The sequence below is a fragment of the Podarcis raffonei genome, chromosome 8 (assembly GCF_027172205.1).
Source record: "Podarcis raffonei isolate rPodRaf1 chromosome 8, rPodRaf1.pri, whole genome shotgun sequence".
Lineage (NCBI taxonomy): Eukaryota > Metazoa > Chordata > Lepidosauria > Squamata > Lacertidae > Podarcis > Podarcis raffonei.
The window spans coordinates 90,935,060-90,948,822 of record NC_070609.1 but is presented as its reverse complement, the minus strand read 5'-3'; the positions used below and the strand labels follow the sequence as shown (position 1 = coordinate 90,948,822).

Here is a 13,763-nt window from a genome sequence, read left to right as displayed (position 1 = left end):
GATAGGTGGCATTAGGCAGGTGGCCCTGGGGACAGTGCCAGGCAAGGGGGCATGAAGGGGCAGCAAGGACAAAAGGCAAGGGGGGCAGGAGACCTTTGGGGGGCTGAGGGTTGGAGGGCAAAGATCAGAGGAGGATGTTCAGAGCAGAGGTCCTGAACATGTCACCCTTCAAATCTCCAGAGCAGTTTTAACAAAAGTGTTTGAAGATGGTCTTGAGCTCCATTTAGTAAGGTGGAGAGCGGACAACTATAATGAGAGACGTCTGCACACCACCCAAATCCCCTCGGGGCAAACTGACCCAGCAGCAACGGCTGGGCTGGATTCATTCTGTAGTGAGACATAATGAAAAGACTCTTGACCACTGCAAATTAATCCTCAACGTGGCTGTGTCCTGATTCCACCCAGTGGAAAGTACTAATCTATCCAAAGTAACTACAGAAGAATGGAGGGGACACCTCCAAGTGGTGTCATTTCCCCCACAATAAGTGACTGCATGAGTTTGCTGCTTTCACATGTGCCACGATCAATTTAGATAGAAATCAGGCTTTACAGGAACAAAGCAAAACACAATTTATTATTGCAGTTATGACTGAAAACTCCTGCATCTGGAAACCCTTCAGGGCTGCTCCTGTGCTGCAACTGCTATTGTCACTTCCAACTCTGTTAAGTCCCAAAAGGCACCACATACAGGATCTGGGAACTGTCACTGGCTCTGTCAGATTTCCGCATGAGACCTTGAAACTAGAAGCCTAGCAGAGCTGAACATTCTTGGCCTGATCTACACGGGAGAAGAAATCAGCAGAAGGGACTGTACCATTTGAGTCTGTATCTGGAGGTTACCATTTCTGAATGTTCCCCACCCCCCCATGTAAAAACAAACAAGAGCAACAACTAAGAGAACATAAACTCCCTGCAAGTAGAGAAGAGTACAACAAATTCTAGCCCTGCCTTCTCCCTGCTACACTCATTTTTTGATTTCCAGGGAGCTTTTCGTACAGCACACCAGGAAAGCATTCGTGAAGCGGCACAATTCATCTAATTATCCTTGGGGCACACTTTCTTCAGTGGGATCAGAGCCTGAATGAGGAAGCAACAGTTCCCCTCCCTCCAAGCAGAAACACTCTCCCCACTGCCCCAGGAGGCAGGCAGGGGCAGAGTGCAGGTTCCACCAACCTTTAAACCCTGCTTAGTTCCTAGATGTTTGTCAGACACTCGTCTCCTGTCCAGTGCCCAACGGGCTGGATAAAAAACCAAAAATATAACAGAATAACAGAACAGACGCCCAGACAACACGCAAGATACAGAACTTCCTGAGACAGAAAAAGGGTTCTTGTCCTCTCAGCAGGGGCTGCTGTTGCCTTCGTAGGACCCCAGCAGCTGCCCTGCTCTCCTTCTGGCCAGTTCTGTGTGGTCTCTCTACCTGCCAGCCTCTGGACTGGAGGCAGGGAGTGCCACTCTCCACAAGGTGGTCTCAGCTGGAGAAGAGCCAGGTGTGCGCCAGAATAGGATTCCTCTCTTCTGAACGCGCCTGGCCGTGGTGCCACTTCGTCTCTTTCTGTTTGTTTAAATAAGAAGCTGGTGTAGAAAAGCAAGCAGGGAGCAAGCTCCCTTTGGAAATCTTCAGGGCAGCCAGCCCCTCCCCAACCCCCGCCTGAAATGAGAACAGGAGCATCCAGATCGCAGCACACAGTTTGGGCTTTGGCCCTCCGTGACCAAGTTCCCTTTGGTATCCAGAACCCGCATCCTTTTCGTCAGCAGCTGGGCAGCTGTTTCCACGGTCAGGCTGCCGGCCGTTGACGGACCAAACTGTCCTGCAAAGGAAGAGTGTGTGCACGTGTGGATGTGGGGAGAGCTTAGAGAAAGAAAATTATCTGGATATTCTCCCTCCCTGGCTGCGGCCACTACCTGAGGTTTGTAGGTACACAATCAAAATCCTCTTGTGGGCACTGGTGTGTTCCCCCCCACCGCCCCCCAGTTCTCGTCTTTGGAAGGGAAGGACTGAGGCAAAACCAACCAGACCGGGTCGCCCAAAGGCCGGGGTCAGACGACGTTGTCTGGGGGGCTGTGGTTTGCTTTGTGGTGTTGGCAGTTCCTCTCGTTCAAAAGGCTGGTTGTTTCGTCCGTCACTGAGGTCTCCACCTTTTCTGACAAGGAGGTGTCCAATTTGGGGGTGCCGCCTTCAGGAGACTGGGGGCAGCTCTCGAGGCGGGAGGCCATGAGACCATTTTGATACTGGAGGCGTGTGATCTGCCGGGTGGAGAAGGAGACAGAAGCTGAACCCTCAACACATAGCTCAGTGTGCACCATTCCTTGCACAATAAAAGCAAAATTCCATAATGCATATAGGTTATGTAAATTTATTATTATTATTAAAAGTGCATCTTCTTTAATACACACATGTATAAACACTTACCTGTTTTGCTTAACAAATTCTGTTTCTGGTAATCATGAGGAAATCCAGGTGACACCCTGCCCTTTGACTGACAGAAAAGGTACTTGGATCTCTGCCTCTTGACTTTTGAATTTTCCCAAGGCATCGCCAGCACATGAACAACCATAAGGACTAGAAATGTACTTTATAAAAATTGCTGAAACACTCAGGTTGCAGAATTTTTGCACTAGGGACTGAAGTCTGCACTTGCACAGAACACCAACAGCCCTGGCTAAAGATCCCCAAGGGAACATCTACCTCAGACCTGATGGGATGCTCATCCGCACAAAATTACTTCCTTCACACAGGAAAAGTTAGCATGTAAGGGAGAAGGCTGAAATCTTTCTCCCTGACAAACTAGCTTCCTCTGTGAAGAGATTATTTGCTTTTTGGTATGGAGGGCAGCTGTGTGCTATCCTGCAAGCCACTACCTGCAGTCTGAAGCAGGAGAAGTCTGGCCCTTTCTCAGCTCAAGGGCCACATTCCTTTCTAGGCTGCTTGTCAGGGGTGGGCCAGGATCCAAAGTGGGCAGGGCAACACATGTTCATTTACTCACCCCCCCTACAGCTGAGTGCCTCTTGAGACTCAGGCCCAAGACCCACCTTAATATACTGCAGGTCCGTAAGGGCGCGGACGCTGAAGTCGGAGATGTACTGGGAGCTGGCGCTGGCGTTGAGCTGGTTGTTGCTGCCGCTGAAGTTGGAGGAGATGGAGTCGGAGCGCTCGTGGTAGCAGAGGGAGGCCGACCGATTCAGATTGCTCAAATGAGATGGAGAACGCACCTCTGAAACTAGACACAGAGAAGAGTGAGCCAGGGAGCAAGCTGTGCCCTTCCTCCCCCCTTCGAACTGTCTTGCCACCCGCGCAAAAAGTGATGCCATCCAAGAGGGGTGTAAGCCAATGGAAAGGGCTATCCATGCACTCTCTGGCTGCATAAACAATTTGCTTTTTGTTCAAATTGGATCAACTGGTTTGTTACTTTTAACGCCAGCTTTTAAAACTACACTTAAAAAAGGTAACAACCAAGAAAGAAAGAAAAAGAAAAGAGGAGCAGGGGATCTGGGTTAAGGCAGCTTTTGCCTCCCCAGGCCCCTCCAGAAGTTTTGGACAGCATCCCCAGCAGCCCCAGCAAACACATCTGGGGCTGTTTGGGCTAAAATTTGGACTGGGCTTTGCAGCGCAACACAATTTTTGTAAAGAAAATAATCTGCAGCCCAGTGCATTTGCATTTCCAATTTATGTACCCCAAATACCATCTTTTGCCAATCTGGTGCCCCCCAGAAAGCAGGGCTGAGTCAATGCAACCTGCCAGGCAATGGGTTAATGTGCACCTCTCACACCATGCACAAGTGTTGTTTACCTGACACCCTGGGAAACAAAGATGCTCGGGGCATAAGAGGCTGGTGCTGGGGCACGACTGGCAAAGCTAGAACCCGACATGGACACGGAGGAGGGCAGGAGCAAGGAGAGAGAGATGCAAAAGGAGAAGTCAAAGAAACCTTTGCTTATGGAGAAAGACCACACAGCCCCTTTGCGGGTCTGTTGCTAGCCCATTCTGGTGCCCCTGGCGGAAAGCCCAAATGGCATGGCCTCCCCCAGAAGTCCACACCTGCTTGTGCTTGCCACAGGGCATCCTCCCCTGGAAGCCTCCCCCTGGAAATGGACTGTTGTTGTGTTGTTATGAAGCTCCGGCTGCTTCCAGTCAAGCTTGTGCAGGGGAACGTCCTGGAGGCCAAGGACAGGATCAGTGCCCCCTGCACTGCCACTCACAGCAACATCCCAAGCCCATGGCCAGCGGTGCCCACCTCACCTGGCCTGGCCTCAGATAGAGGCCTGATTGAGAGGCAGAGAAGGGAAGAGCTCCCAGGGTGAGAGACGGGGAGAAAAAAGGGTGTGAAAAAAGGGCCATGATCCACCTTTCAGAGAGGACTCTGCATTTTCTGTGATCTTTCTTTCTCTGTTCTGCTTTTTATTTACTTTCATTTATCTTATTGTATCATGAGAAAGCTTTCATAATATCTTATGAATAAAATCAGATAGAGGTTTATATCAAGGGAAGAGTACAAGGGAAGTTGTGAAATGTGTTGAACCACAAGTAGTTGTTTGGATGAAAAAACCAATAATGTGAAACACTGGCTCACAGGTGGGGAATCTCAGGCTCAGCGGCTGACCACTGCCTTCCAGGCCTCTCTGTCTGGCAATATGGGGCTCCCCACAGGCCTTACCCCTCACAGGTCCTGCTTCATGCCACCACCCCCCCAAGTGTCCTGGCATGGCTAGGTCTCCTTGAACTCCATCCTCCTTCCTAACAAGCAAGAGGGGAATGTGTATGTGTGGAAACGAGCTTGCTCGATAAAAGTGACTTTGGACCTGCCACCCTGGCATGTGGCCCCCGGAAGATTCCCCAGAAGGGAAAGTGGCCCTTGTGCTGAGAAAGGTGCCCCAGCCCTGCTATAGATGGACAGGAGCCACCTGGCATTCTGTGGCGCAGGACCATGTGCACCAGGTCGGCCACGAGGGGGCAGAAGTCTAACGTCAAATACGGCAGTAACCCAAGAAGCGGCAGAGTCCGCTTTCTTCAAGCATCAGGGCAGGGATGGGCAGTCGGTGGCCTGTGACCCCCAGCCAGCCCCAGAGCAATTATGTCTGGCCCCTGACATGCACTCTTCCCTCAACCTTCACCTCCAGTCTTCCTGGCTGGCTAACCTTCCTCCTCTTTGCCAATGCCCCGTTCTGCCCTCTGCCCCAGCTGCGGCCCTTCTCCTCTGAGGAAACCGAAGACGTGAGCACACAGAAGCAGAGCCACAGATGTAGAATGAGATGGTGCCACCTCGGGGGTGGGGTGGGGGGTGGGAGAGTCCGGTGTTAAATTACTGGAGAGTTTGTTCCCACGCTTGCACGCTTAGGCTGATGGGAACTTTCCTGCAAGTTACTCCTCCACAAACAAACAAATAAACAAACAAATCTCAATACAGCACACAAGATTGTATATATCTGTCCCTGTTTGTTGTCGTTTGATCTTGTCTCCACTGAGAACTGTTCTGAGCCTGACCTCTCTGCGGTGGTCTGACCACCACCTTATCTCCTTCCGCACTGCACACATTCTGCCTTTCCCGTCCTGGGGAGGGGACGGGGCTCAGTGGCAGAGCATCTGCCTTGCCCTGGCATCGCCAGGTAGGGCTGGGAGACACTCGCTCTCTGAAATCCTGGAAAGCTGCTGCCAGTCAGTGTAGGCAATGCTGTGGAAAACAGACCAATGCTCTGACTCAGCGTCAGACAGCTTTCTATGTGGCTCTTTACCTTCCACGGTAGTGGGTGTAACACAACTGCTATGTGGAAGGAAAGGGAAGATCCAATTCACCTGAGTGGTGATTTGAAAGGGGGGGGGGAACTGCCATTCCTAAGAGGACCCCCTCTGCTCCATCAATGGCTTATTTAGCACTAAGCACCCATTCATTCATGCAGGATGGCAGCAAATGGAGTGTGGAGCTCAAGAGCTTGCAACTGAGCAGGGCAATTTCTGGAATATACTTCTGGTCCTTCTTCCATCCCCTAGAGGACAGAGTTGGAGAAGATGGGGCTTGTCAACCTGGGAAGGGAACCCATGTAGGAGAAGGAAAACTCTGATCCTGAACCTCCACTGCCTTGAAGAACATCACTGGGAGAAGAAAAGGCTAAGGAGTGAACCCTACACAAATCCAGAGTGAAGTCCCTAAGCTGGTTGGATGGCACCTTGTACGCCTCCTTCCAGCAATTCCTGCAGCTAAGCTGGTGCCAAAGGTCTTGCTCTGCTTTCCTTTGGACCACATCAGAGAGGCCAAGAAAGGGGTCTTGTTGTCTGAGCAGCCCAGCTAACACAGGGGTCTGACTTCACGCCCTGAGGTGCACTCCACTGTCTCTCAAGACAAAGGGATGCCAGCAGAGGACAAAGTGGCCCTCAAGAAGCGAGAGGCTCCTGATTTAGGACATGAAGATCCCAGGTTCAATCCCTTTACATAGGGGAAGCCAATGTGGTGCCCTCAAGATTTGAACTCCAACTCCCAGCAGCCCCAGCCAGCAAGGCCAATGATTAGCGACAATAAGAACTGCAGCCCACAACATCAGGAGGAGGCCGGCCTCTTATTGCCCTAACTTCTTGCTTAAAGGGATCACGGGTCTTGGGCTGGGGAAGTCCTGCACAACACCTTAGAGAGCTGCTTCTGCTGCTGGGCTACATGGAGAAACAAGCCTAAGTTGGGAGAAAGCAACTTCAAATGCTCATGGGGTCTGTTTTGCGGTTTCTGGTTGCCACAGCTCAGGGGTTATTTCAGCCCGCTCTCCAGATGAGTGTCAGGGCCTCTTGCAATGTCCTAGTGAGGGTCAGCTCCTGAATTCATGCCTGGCTACACAGGAGTCAAAAGCTGTGCCCCAGAAACCTCTGATACTGCAAGGGGGCCCTAAGCATGGAAGGACCATAGCTTGGTAGAACTTGAGCTTTGCATGCAAAACGTCCAGGTTTAATCCCCAAAATCTCTGAGCAGGGCTGAGAAAGACCCCTCTCTGAAAGAGGCAGTCTCCTCCAGGATTGGGAGGTGCAGCTACGAGGGAAAAGCAAAGCATTTTGGGATGGGCATGGCTGCCAGGATGAACTGTATTCTGGAAGCCCAGCCCTTTCTGCAAACAGGGGGTGCATGATATGTATTCTGCAGCACAACCCCTTTTGTTGGAGGGGAGGCACAAGAAAGACACCCCCTGCGAACAATCAGGCCCACCCATTTATGGAGCACATGCGCTCTGGCATGGATAGTGTGTCACATCCAAAGCCTAAAGAGGAGAGTTGAGCCCTCCTTCTCTCCCATGGAATCTGCCTTCCCTTATAAGTGAATGATGGGCATAACTTTTTGCTACCATGCCTTGAGCGAGGCCTAAGGCAGAGGTGGAAAGTGTGTGGGGCCCTCCCAAAGTTGCCAGACTACAACTCATCATCCTTAACCACTGGCTATACTGGCTGGGGCTGAAGGGAGCTGAAGTCCATCAGGGTTTGCATGCCCTGGTGGACGACCGCCCAGGGGGCTTGGTAAAAACAGTATTTCCTGGGCCCGGCTTGCCTCATGGCTTGCCAGCTGACCATTTCCGCCCTCAAGGACTGCCACTGACAGACAGAGGGAAGGGGTTCCACAGGGAAGGGTGCCTGGCCCCATGCCCCTTTTGTGGCCGTCTCCCTTTGGCCCCCTCCGCATGCAGGTCCTTACTTGTGGTGACCAACGGGCTCAATGCCATCACTCCGTAATAGGAGAAAGGACCGGTCTCAAATTTCATATTCTCCTTGCCAGCCTCCACCTCCACTTTGCCCTGTGAGAAATACAAATAGTCACGTGAGATTCTCAGGAGCTTCCACGAAGCAGCCAGAGTCAGCAGCAGTTGCACTGCACTAAAGAGATATTTCAATGAGAAGGTGAAAAATGGCACACAAGCTTCCAAGATGGGGGAGCGGGGGGGGGGAGCACAGTTAGCCTATGAATGTCAGCCTCTACCTGCAACAAACAGGTGTGGGAGAAGTTTGGGCATTTCTTTAAGGAACATCTGTATTTGTGTGCATGTGCAGTATTGTAAGGTAAATGTGTAGGTTAAGTATAATATTTAAATTAAGGTATGTGTTAGGTTGGAAGCAGGAGGCAGCATAGCTGTCAACTTACAGATTTGAAAATAAGGGACCAGCAGCCTTGAAAATAAGGGACCTGCAGCCTCACCTGTTCCAGGCACTCCAGTCTTCCTGTCCTCCTGCAGTCTGGTCAAACTCATGCTGGTAGCTTCGAGAACACTGTCCAACCAACTTTGTAACCAGAGCTTCAACTGAACAGAATCTGAATCACATGCACCACAAGGCCTATGCAGCTTCAACTTAAGATGGCTCCCCGGCCTGGCTTTGCATTGCAAAGTTTGCAGCAGCACGTGCAACAAAATGGCGTCCAGCATTCAAAAAACCCCTCAGCTTACATTAACTAGCCACACACAAGGCATGCAAGCTCCACCTCCCAGTCGTTCTTAGACTTCTTATTGGGTGAGCAACATAGCCAAGCAACACAGTTGGAGCCTCCCTCCTTCCTGGCCGGCAGGGAGGGAGGGAGAGGAGCTGCTTCCTTTGAAATTTAAGGGACATCATTTAAGGGACATTTAAGGGAACATCTATCAATAAGGGACAGCAGCGGGACATGGCGCTGGAATAAGGGACTGTCCCTTCAAATAAGGGGCACTTGACAGCTATGAGGCAGTGTGTGCAGTTGGAAATGACTGGTGATTGGATAAGAGCTTGAAATGCTGGTGGGAGACAATTTGGAAGCCAAGTTGAGGCAAGAGGTGGATGTGGAGAGAGGATTTGAGGGCAGCAGGGCTGGTTTAATAGAGGAGGGTCAGTATTGTTATCAGCCTTCACTTTGTATGAGACAAAGGAACAAAGAGATAATTCCAAACTGAGGCCAAATGTTCATATGTTACTAAATTGCACCACATGCCTCTTGACTGGCTATGCAAGAGGTGAGAAAAGTTCAGAACAAAGTTCAGAACAAAGCAGCAGGAACAAAGGGAATTGAGAAACACCTATCAGAAACCCGGCTTGGGGCAATACATCTTTGAAGGAGTGAAAAGGTGGCAGAGGGGAGTTGAGGGGAGCCTATGGATTGTGCCAGAGACCCCCTCCCATGGATGGTTAAGTCCAGTTAAAGGCGACTATGGAGTGTGGCGCTCATCTGACTTTTCAAGCCGAGCACCACAGGGGCAGGGGGCATGGCAGGACAGCATCCTCAGCGCACATACGCTGGAAGGGCTCACAGGCTGGCCTCTGCACCTCACAGACTGTGGGCCCACCCAATATCGCTTCCCACAATCCTCCTGGCCCCCTGGGTGGGGACCCCCAATCACCCTTGACCACTGGCCATGCTGGACTGAGGGAAGTTGGGAGTCTAGCATCATTCAGAGGGCATCAGTTTAGCCATTCCTGTTCCATACCGCACAATGGAGGGGGGCGGGGTGAGCCTCATGTCAGAGGTCCAATGCTGCCCTCTACCTGGCCCTCAGGATGCTCCTCTGAGAACTCCTTGGGTGTTCGGGTGAGGAAAACTCTGACTTTTGCATGGCTGGAATGCAGCTGGCTGTAGCAAAATCTCATCTGTTGCTCCTCCCACTTTTGCCCCTGGCCCCGCCCACTACTGCCTTAAACTGGTGAGAATCTTTCCCTCCCTGCTTCCAAACGCCAAAGGGATTGGATTACCTGCAGGATGAGGATGAAGAAGTCAGCCGGCTTGTTCCTGTTGAAGAGGAAGTGCTGGGGGCACTTCTTGTTTTCTTCGTCGTACTTCAGCTCATTAATGACGTCGCGGTGCTTGAGCAGGCGGAGCAGGATCTTTTCCGAAATGAGGGAGGGGGTGAACTGCGTCACTTCTGCAAAAAGCAGGTGGGGGACATGCAAGTCAGACCCCAGAGGGAAACATCCAGGAGAATCAACCTTTTGGGGCAGGTCCAGGCATTGCAAAGAAGTGGGAGCAGTGAAGCCCAGAAAAAAGCAGATATGGGGGGGGGGCGGGAGAGACGTGTACTGAAACCAGAAATTCAGGCTCTTATCGACCTGATATTTCTTCACCCTCAGTGGGTGAGAATTGTTGGGAAAGGGCAGTGGTCAGAAGACCTGCTTTGCATGCAGAAAGGCTTCTCCAGGGAGGCCTGGGAGAGAGCCACGGCCCGTCCCTGCAGATACAGAGCCAGCATTCAAAGTGCTATGATGCTACTTTGAACAGTCACGGGTTCCTCCAAAGAATTGTGGGAGCTGTAGTTTGTTAAAGGTACGGAGAGTTGCAAAGAGAATCCCTCCCAGGTCTACAACGGATTGGTTTGGTCATCCATCAGTCTTCACTGGGAACTCTGGGAATTGTACCTCTGCTGTTTTCAGCTGACCGTTGGTTTTGTTTTTTGCTTGTTTGTTTAAATATCAGCCTTTAAATGTTTCTATTGATAACTTTATAGCTCCATTCTTTTTGTAAATTGCTGTGAGGTCTTTTTTCTTACTATCAAGTGACATGCAAATTTTATGAAATAAGTAACAACTTAATAAAAACCAACAGTGCCCTGGGATTTTCCCTGTCATAATCTATATATTCTCTTGGTCTCAGTCTCTCTCAGTGGGGCTTCCCTGGCAATGTGTTTTCCTTCTCAGCTGGCTTTGCCATTTCCGTGTTCTAAGGAGCAAGGCTCCCTCTTGCGGCTCCTGCCCCCGCAAGCAAATGGTTGTATCTGAGGTGGACTCAGAGCAGACTGACCAAAAGCAGTGGACCTTTGTTAGCCATGTCATTAATTGCAGGGAGTCTAACCTGAGTAGGACCAGCACTGGAGACAACCTACGTTGCCCTATCTTCAGTTGTAGCCTATCCTTGGCTGGCTGCCTCCCTAGAAACTTGGCAACCACGTTGGGGCTGTGTTTTGTTGACTCTGCTGCAAGGAAGAGATGCCGAGGAAGAGGGGGGAGGATAGACAGCCAGAGCCAGCAGCAACCTCCCATTCAAGCCCAAAGCCACAGCAGACAGGATAATGGAGGGCTTGTCTTTCTGAGAAGGTAAATCCCCTGTAATTTGTGAATGAGACAATGGGCATGACCTTCTCACAAGGCTCTCATATTAGTCTTTGAAATCAGATTTGGCAGCTCTTATTATGGGCCTCAAGATAAGACAGCCAAGGGAAGAGGATTCCACATCAAACGGTGGGGGTACCTGCCTGCGCAGGTGTGGATGCATTTCTTGCAAATGATGCAAAAAAAGTTTAAGCAGATTACGAATACAAAAATAGATTACAAATGATAGGGTTGGCCCTGAAAACCCACCTCTCAGGGGTCAAAGGTCATGTTAAGGAGGCGTGTCTTGTAAGGCCCATGACTTATTTGCAGCTACAGTACTTCCCTGGCTCTCTGTGCTCCACACGTAGGGGGGAGAGATTCTAAAGCAAAATGTCTGCATTATATCAAGAGCAGCAGACGGTGCTTGATGCTTCTCCAGGATTTCGAACCAAGAATGGGGAGTGATTCCCAAAGGATCTCTTACCCGTAGAGAGAAAGCGGTGAGCAGCTAGAAGCAGCTGCGGGGAGATCTTCACCTTGGACTCTGTGTCATTGTCCTTAAAGGCAGAGAAGTCCCTTTTGTTCTTCTGGTTATTCACTCGTTTTCTGGATCGGTTGTCAGCTGCAGAAGAGGAAGGGGACAGGTTGAGAGGAAGGGCGTCCCCCCAAGAACAAGTTCACTATTCAGTGTATTACTGCAAACAAACTGTGCTTGTTCCAGGCACCCTGGTGCCTACCACAAGGGCACGTAACTCAGACTCCTGGAAGTCTTCTGCTTTCATATAATTTACATCTTTCTAGTCCTCAGGGCTACAGAGTAAAGCTTGGGAAAAGTTATGACACTGTCTGCTAATGGCTGTAAAATCAGATTGTACCCAAGATCAGGAGTTGGACATTCCTTTCACATTTCCAGGGGTTTCATTGTGTATCTCTTCCTTAATATTTTAATATTTAATATTATGTTGGGGGCCACCCAGTGTGACTGGGGCTACCCAGTGAGATGGGTGGCATACAAATATAATGATGATGATGATGATGATGATGATGATGATGATAATAATAGCTTGTCCCTGGGTTTCCAGGCAGAGTGGCATGGCACTCAATGACTCACATTAAATTCTGTATCATTCCAGTTTTAGTATACTGTATGTGCTTCCAAAGTGAGCACAACTCACATTAAATTCTATGGGACCCATAGTTAACACTATGGACACCATTGGGAGTAGTCAAATCCTTCTGAAACACTGGGGCAAGTTTGGCAAATGCCCCAATTTTGTCCCTCAATGCAATCCTAAATTTCTCCCTGAGAAGTTAATGGTCGACACAGCACTCATGGGAAAAGCAAAGCACTGTGCTTGAGGACCAGGCTGCAATGTGGCCAAATGAGAAATGGTCAACATTAGGGAAGAGGCCTGGAGTATCTCTGAGCCAGCCAAGACATCATGAACTATGGAATCTGCTCTTGCAGGAGGCAGCGATGGCCACCATCTCAGATGACTTTAAAAGAGGACTGCCTCCCATGGAAGTGAGTTCCATAGTTTAACTGTGCTCTGTGAGAAGAGGTGCTTTCTTTTGTCTGCCCTGAATCTTCCAGCATATTGCATGGATGAAACCTGATCATCAGGAGACCCTCAATCACGCAGCTTCAGATGTGAGCTGCAGCTTCCATCATCTCAGATCATTGGGCATGCCAGCTGTGACTGATGGGAGTTGTAGTCCAAAGCAGGTGGAGGTGCCACACTGGCTGCCCCTGCCCTATGGTGCAGAGGAAGACCCACAAAATGTCCTACCCACATATTCACATATTTATTACTATACAGCCGATCTGCCATCACACCACCCTGCCCGGCAATAGCGGAGATTTGGAAGGGACCTAACTGTACATATCTGACTCGTCCAGGATCTCTGACTTGATGATTTCCTCAATGACGTCCTCCAGTGTCACCAGGCCCAGCACCTCATAGAAAGGGTCACCTTCGCCTTCATTGTTCACCTTCTGGACAATGGCCAGGTGCGATTTACCTGTGGGAGAGAGAGCGAGATAAGCTATTACAGCACCACAGAGTCGCAAGTGTTATGCATTCTGGAAACATATCATCTGCCTGGTTGCTGCTGCAGAGTCCTGGGAAAATGAAATCCTATGACTGTGGCCAGCTCACCCTAAGCTGTCCCTCTTGCTCAGAGACAGCTGGTCATAGACGGTGGGAGGGTTGGAATCTTGGAGTCAGATCCAACTAACTTCTACTAAGAACAGACCCACTCCAATTAGAGGATCTAAGTTAGCCGTGTCTATTAGTTTCAATGGGTCTACTCTGATGTAGGACTGGCACTGGTCACAAACAACCCTTGGTGTCAAGATGTGGGGTCAGAGGTTGTATTCGACTATGTCTTACTCAGAGTAAACCTGCTGAAATTAAATAACTTAAGGTAGTCATGTCTGTTAACTTCAGAGGGTCTACGCTGAGTAGGACTAGCACTGGATACCACCCCAAATGTTGTGAGGAAATCAAACCAAGGACCAAGGGAAACTATAGGGATTAGTTTTAATTTAGGGAAGGGTACTGCACACTCTAAACAAAGGGCTTGAATGATTTTGGTAGGAGGCCAAGGTGTCCACAGCAGGCCAGAGTGAGTTTGTGCATCAAGTGGCTCAGCAGGGCTCCGCTTGTTTGCCAGGCTAGCTTGAGCACATGAGCAGGGACAGGGCTGTGGGAAGTTTTGGAGGCAGGGATGGCAGTGAGAGGCAGAAGGTTC

At 50.2% G+C, this 13,763-nt stretch overlaps 1 protein-coding gene across 1 annotated transcript in view; it reads right to left on the bottom strand.

The window, feature by feature from the left end:
* Positions 1-553: 553 nt before the first annotated feature.
* Positions 554-13,763, bottom strand: part of CNNM4 (cyclin and CBS domain divalent metal cation transport mediator 4) — a 50,611-nt gene continuing 37,401 nt past the window's right edge. The window contains exons 2-7 of the mRNA XM_053401544.1: positions 12,888-13,031; positions 11,494-11,631; positions 9,678-9,847; positions 7,663-7,762; positions 3,034-3,221; positions 554-2,247 (exon numbers count right to left, since the gene is read on the bottom strand). Coding sequence (XP_053257519.1) covers positions 2,041-2,247; positions 3,034-3,221; positions 7,663-7,762; positions 9,678-9,847; positions 11,494-11,631; positions 12,888-13,031 — 947 coding nt within the window. The 3' untranslated portion in view covers positions 554-2,040. The remainder of the gene's footprint in view (positions 2,248-3,033; positions 3,222-7,662; positions 7,763-9,677; positions 9,848-11,493; positions 11,632-12,887; positions 13,032-13,763) is intronic.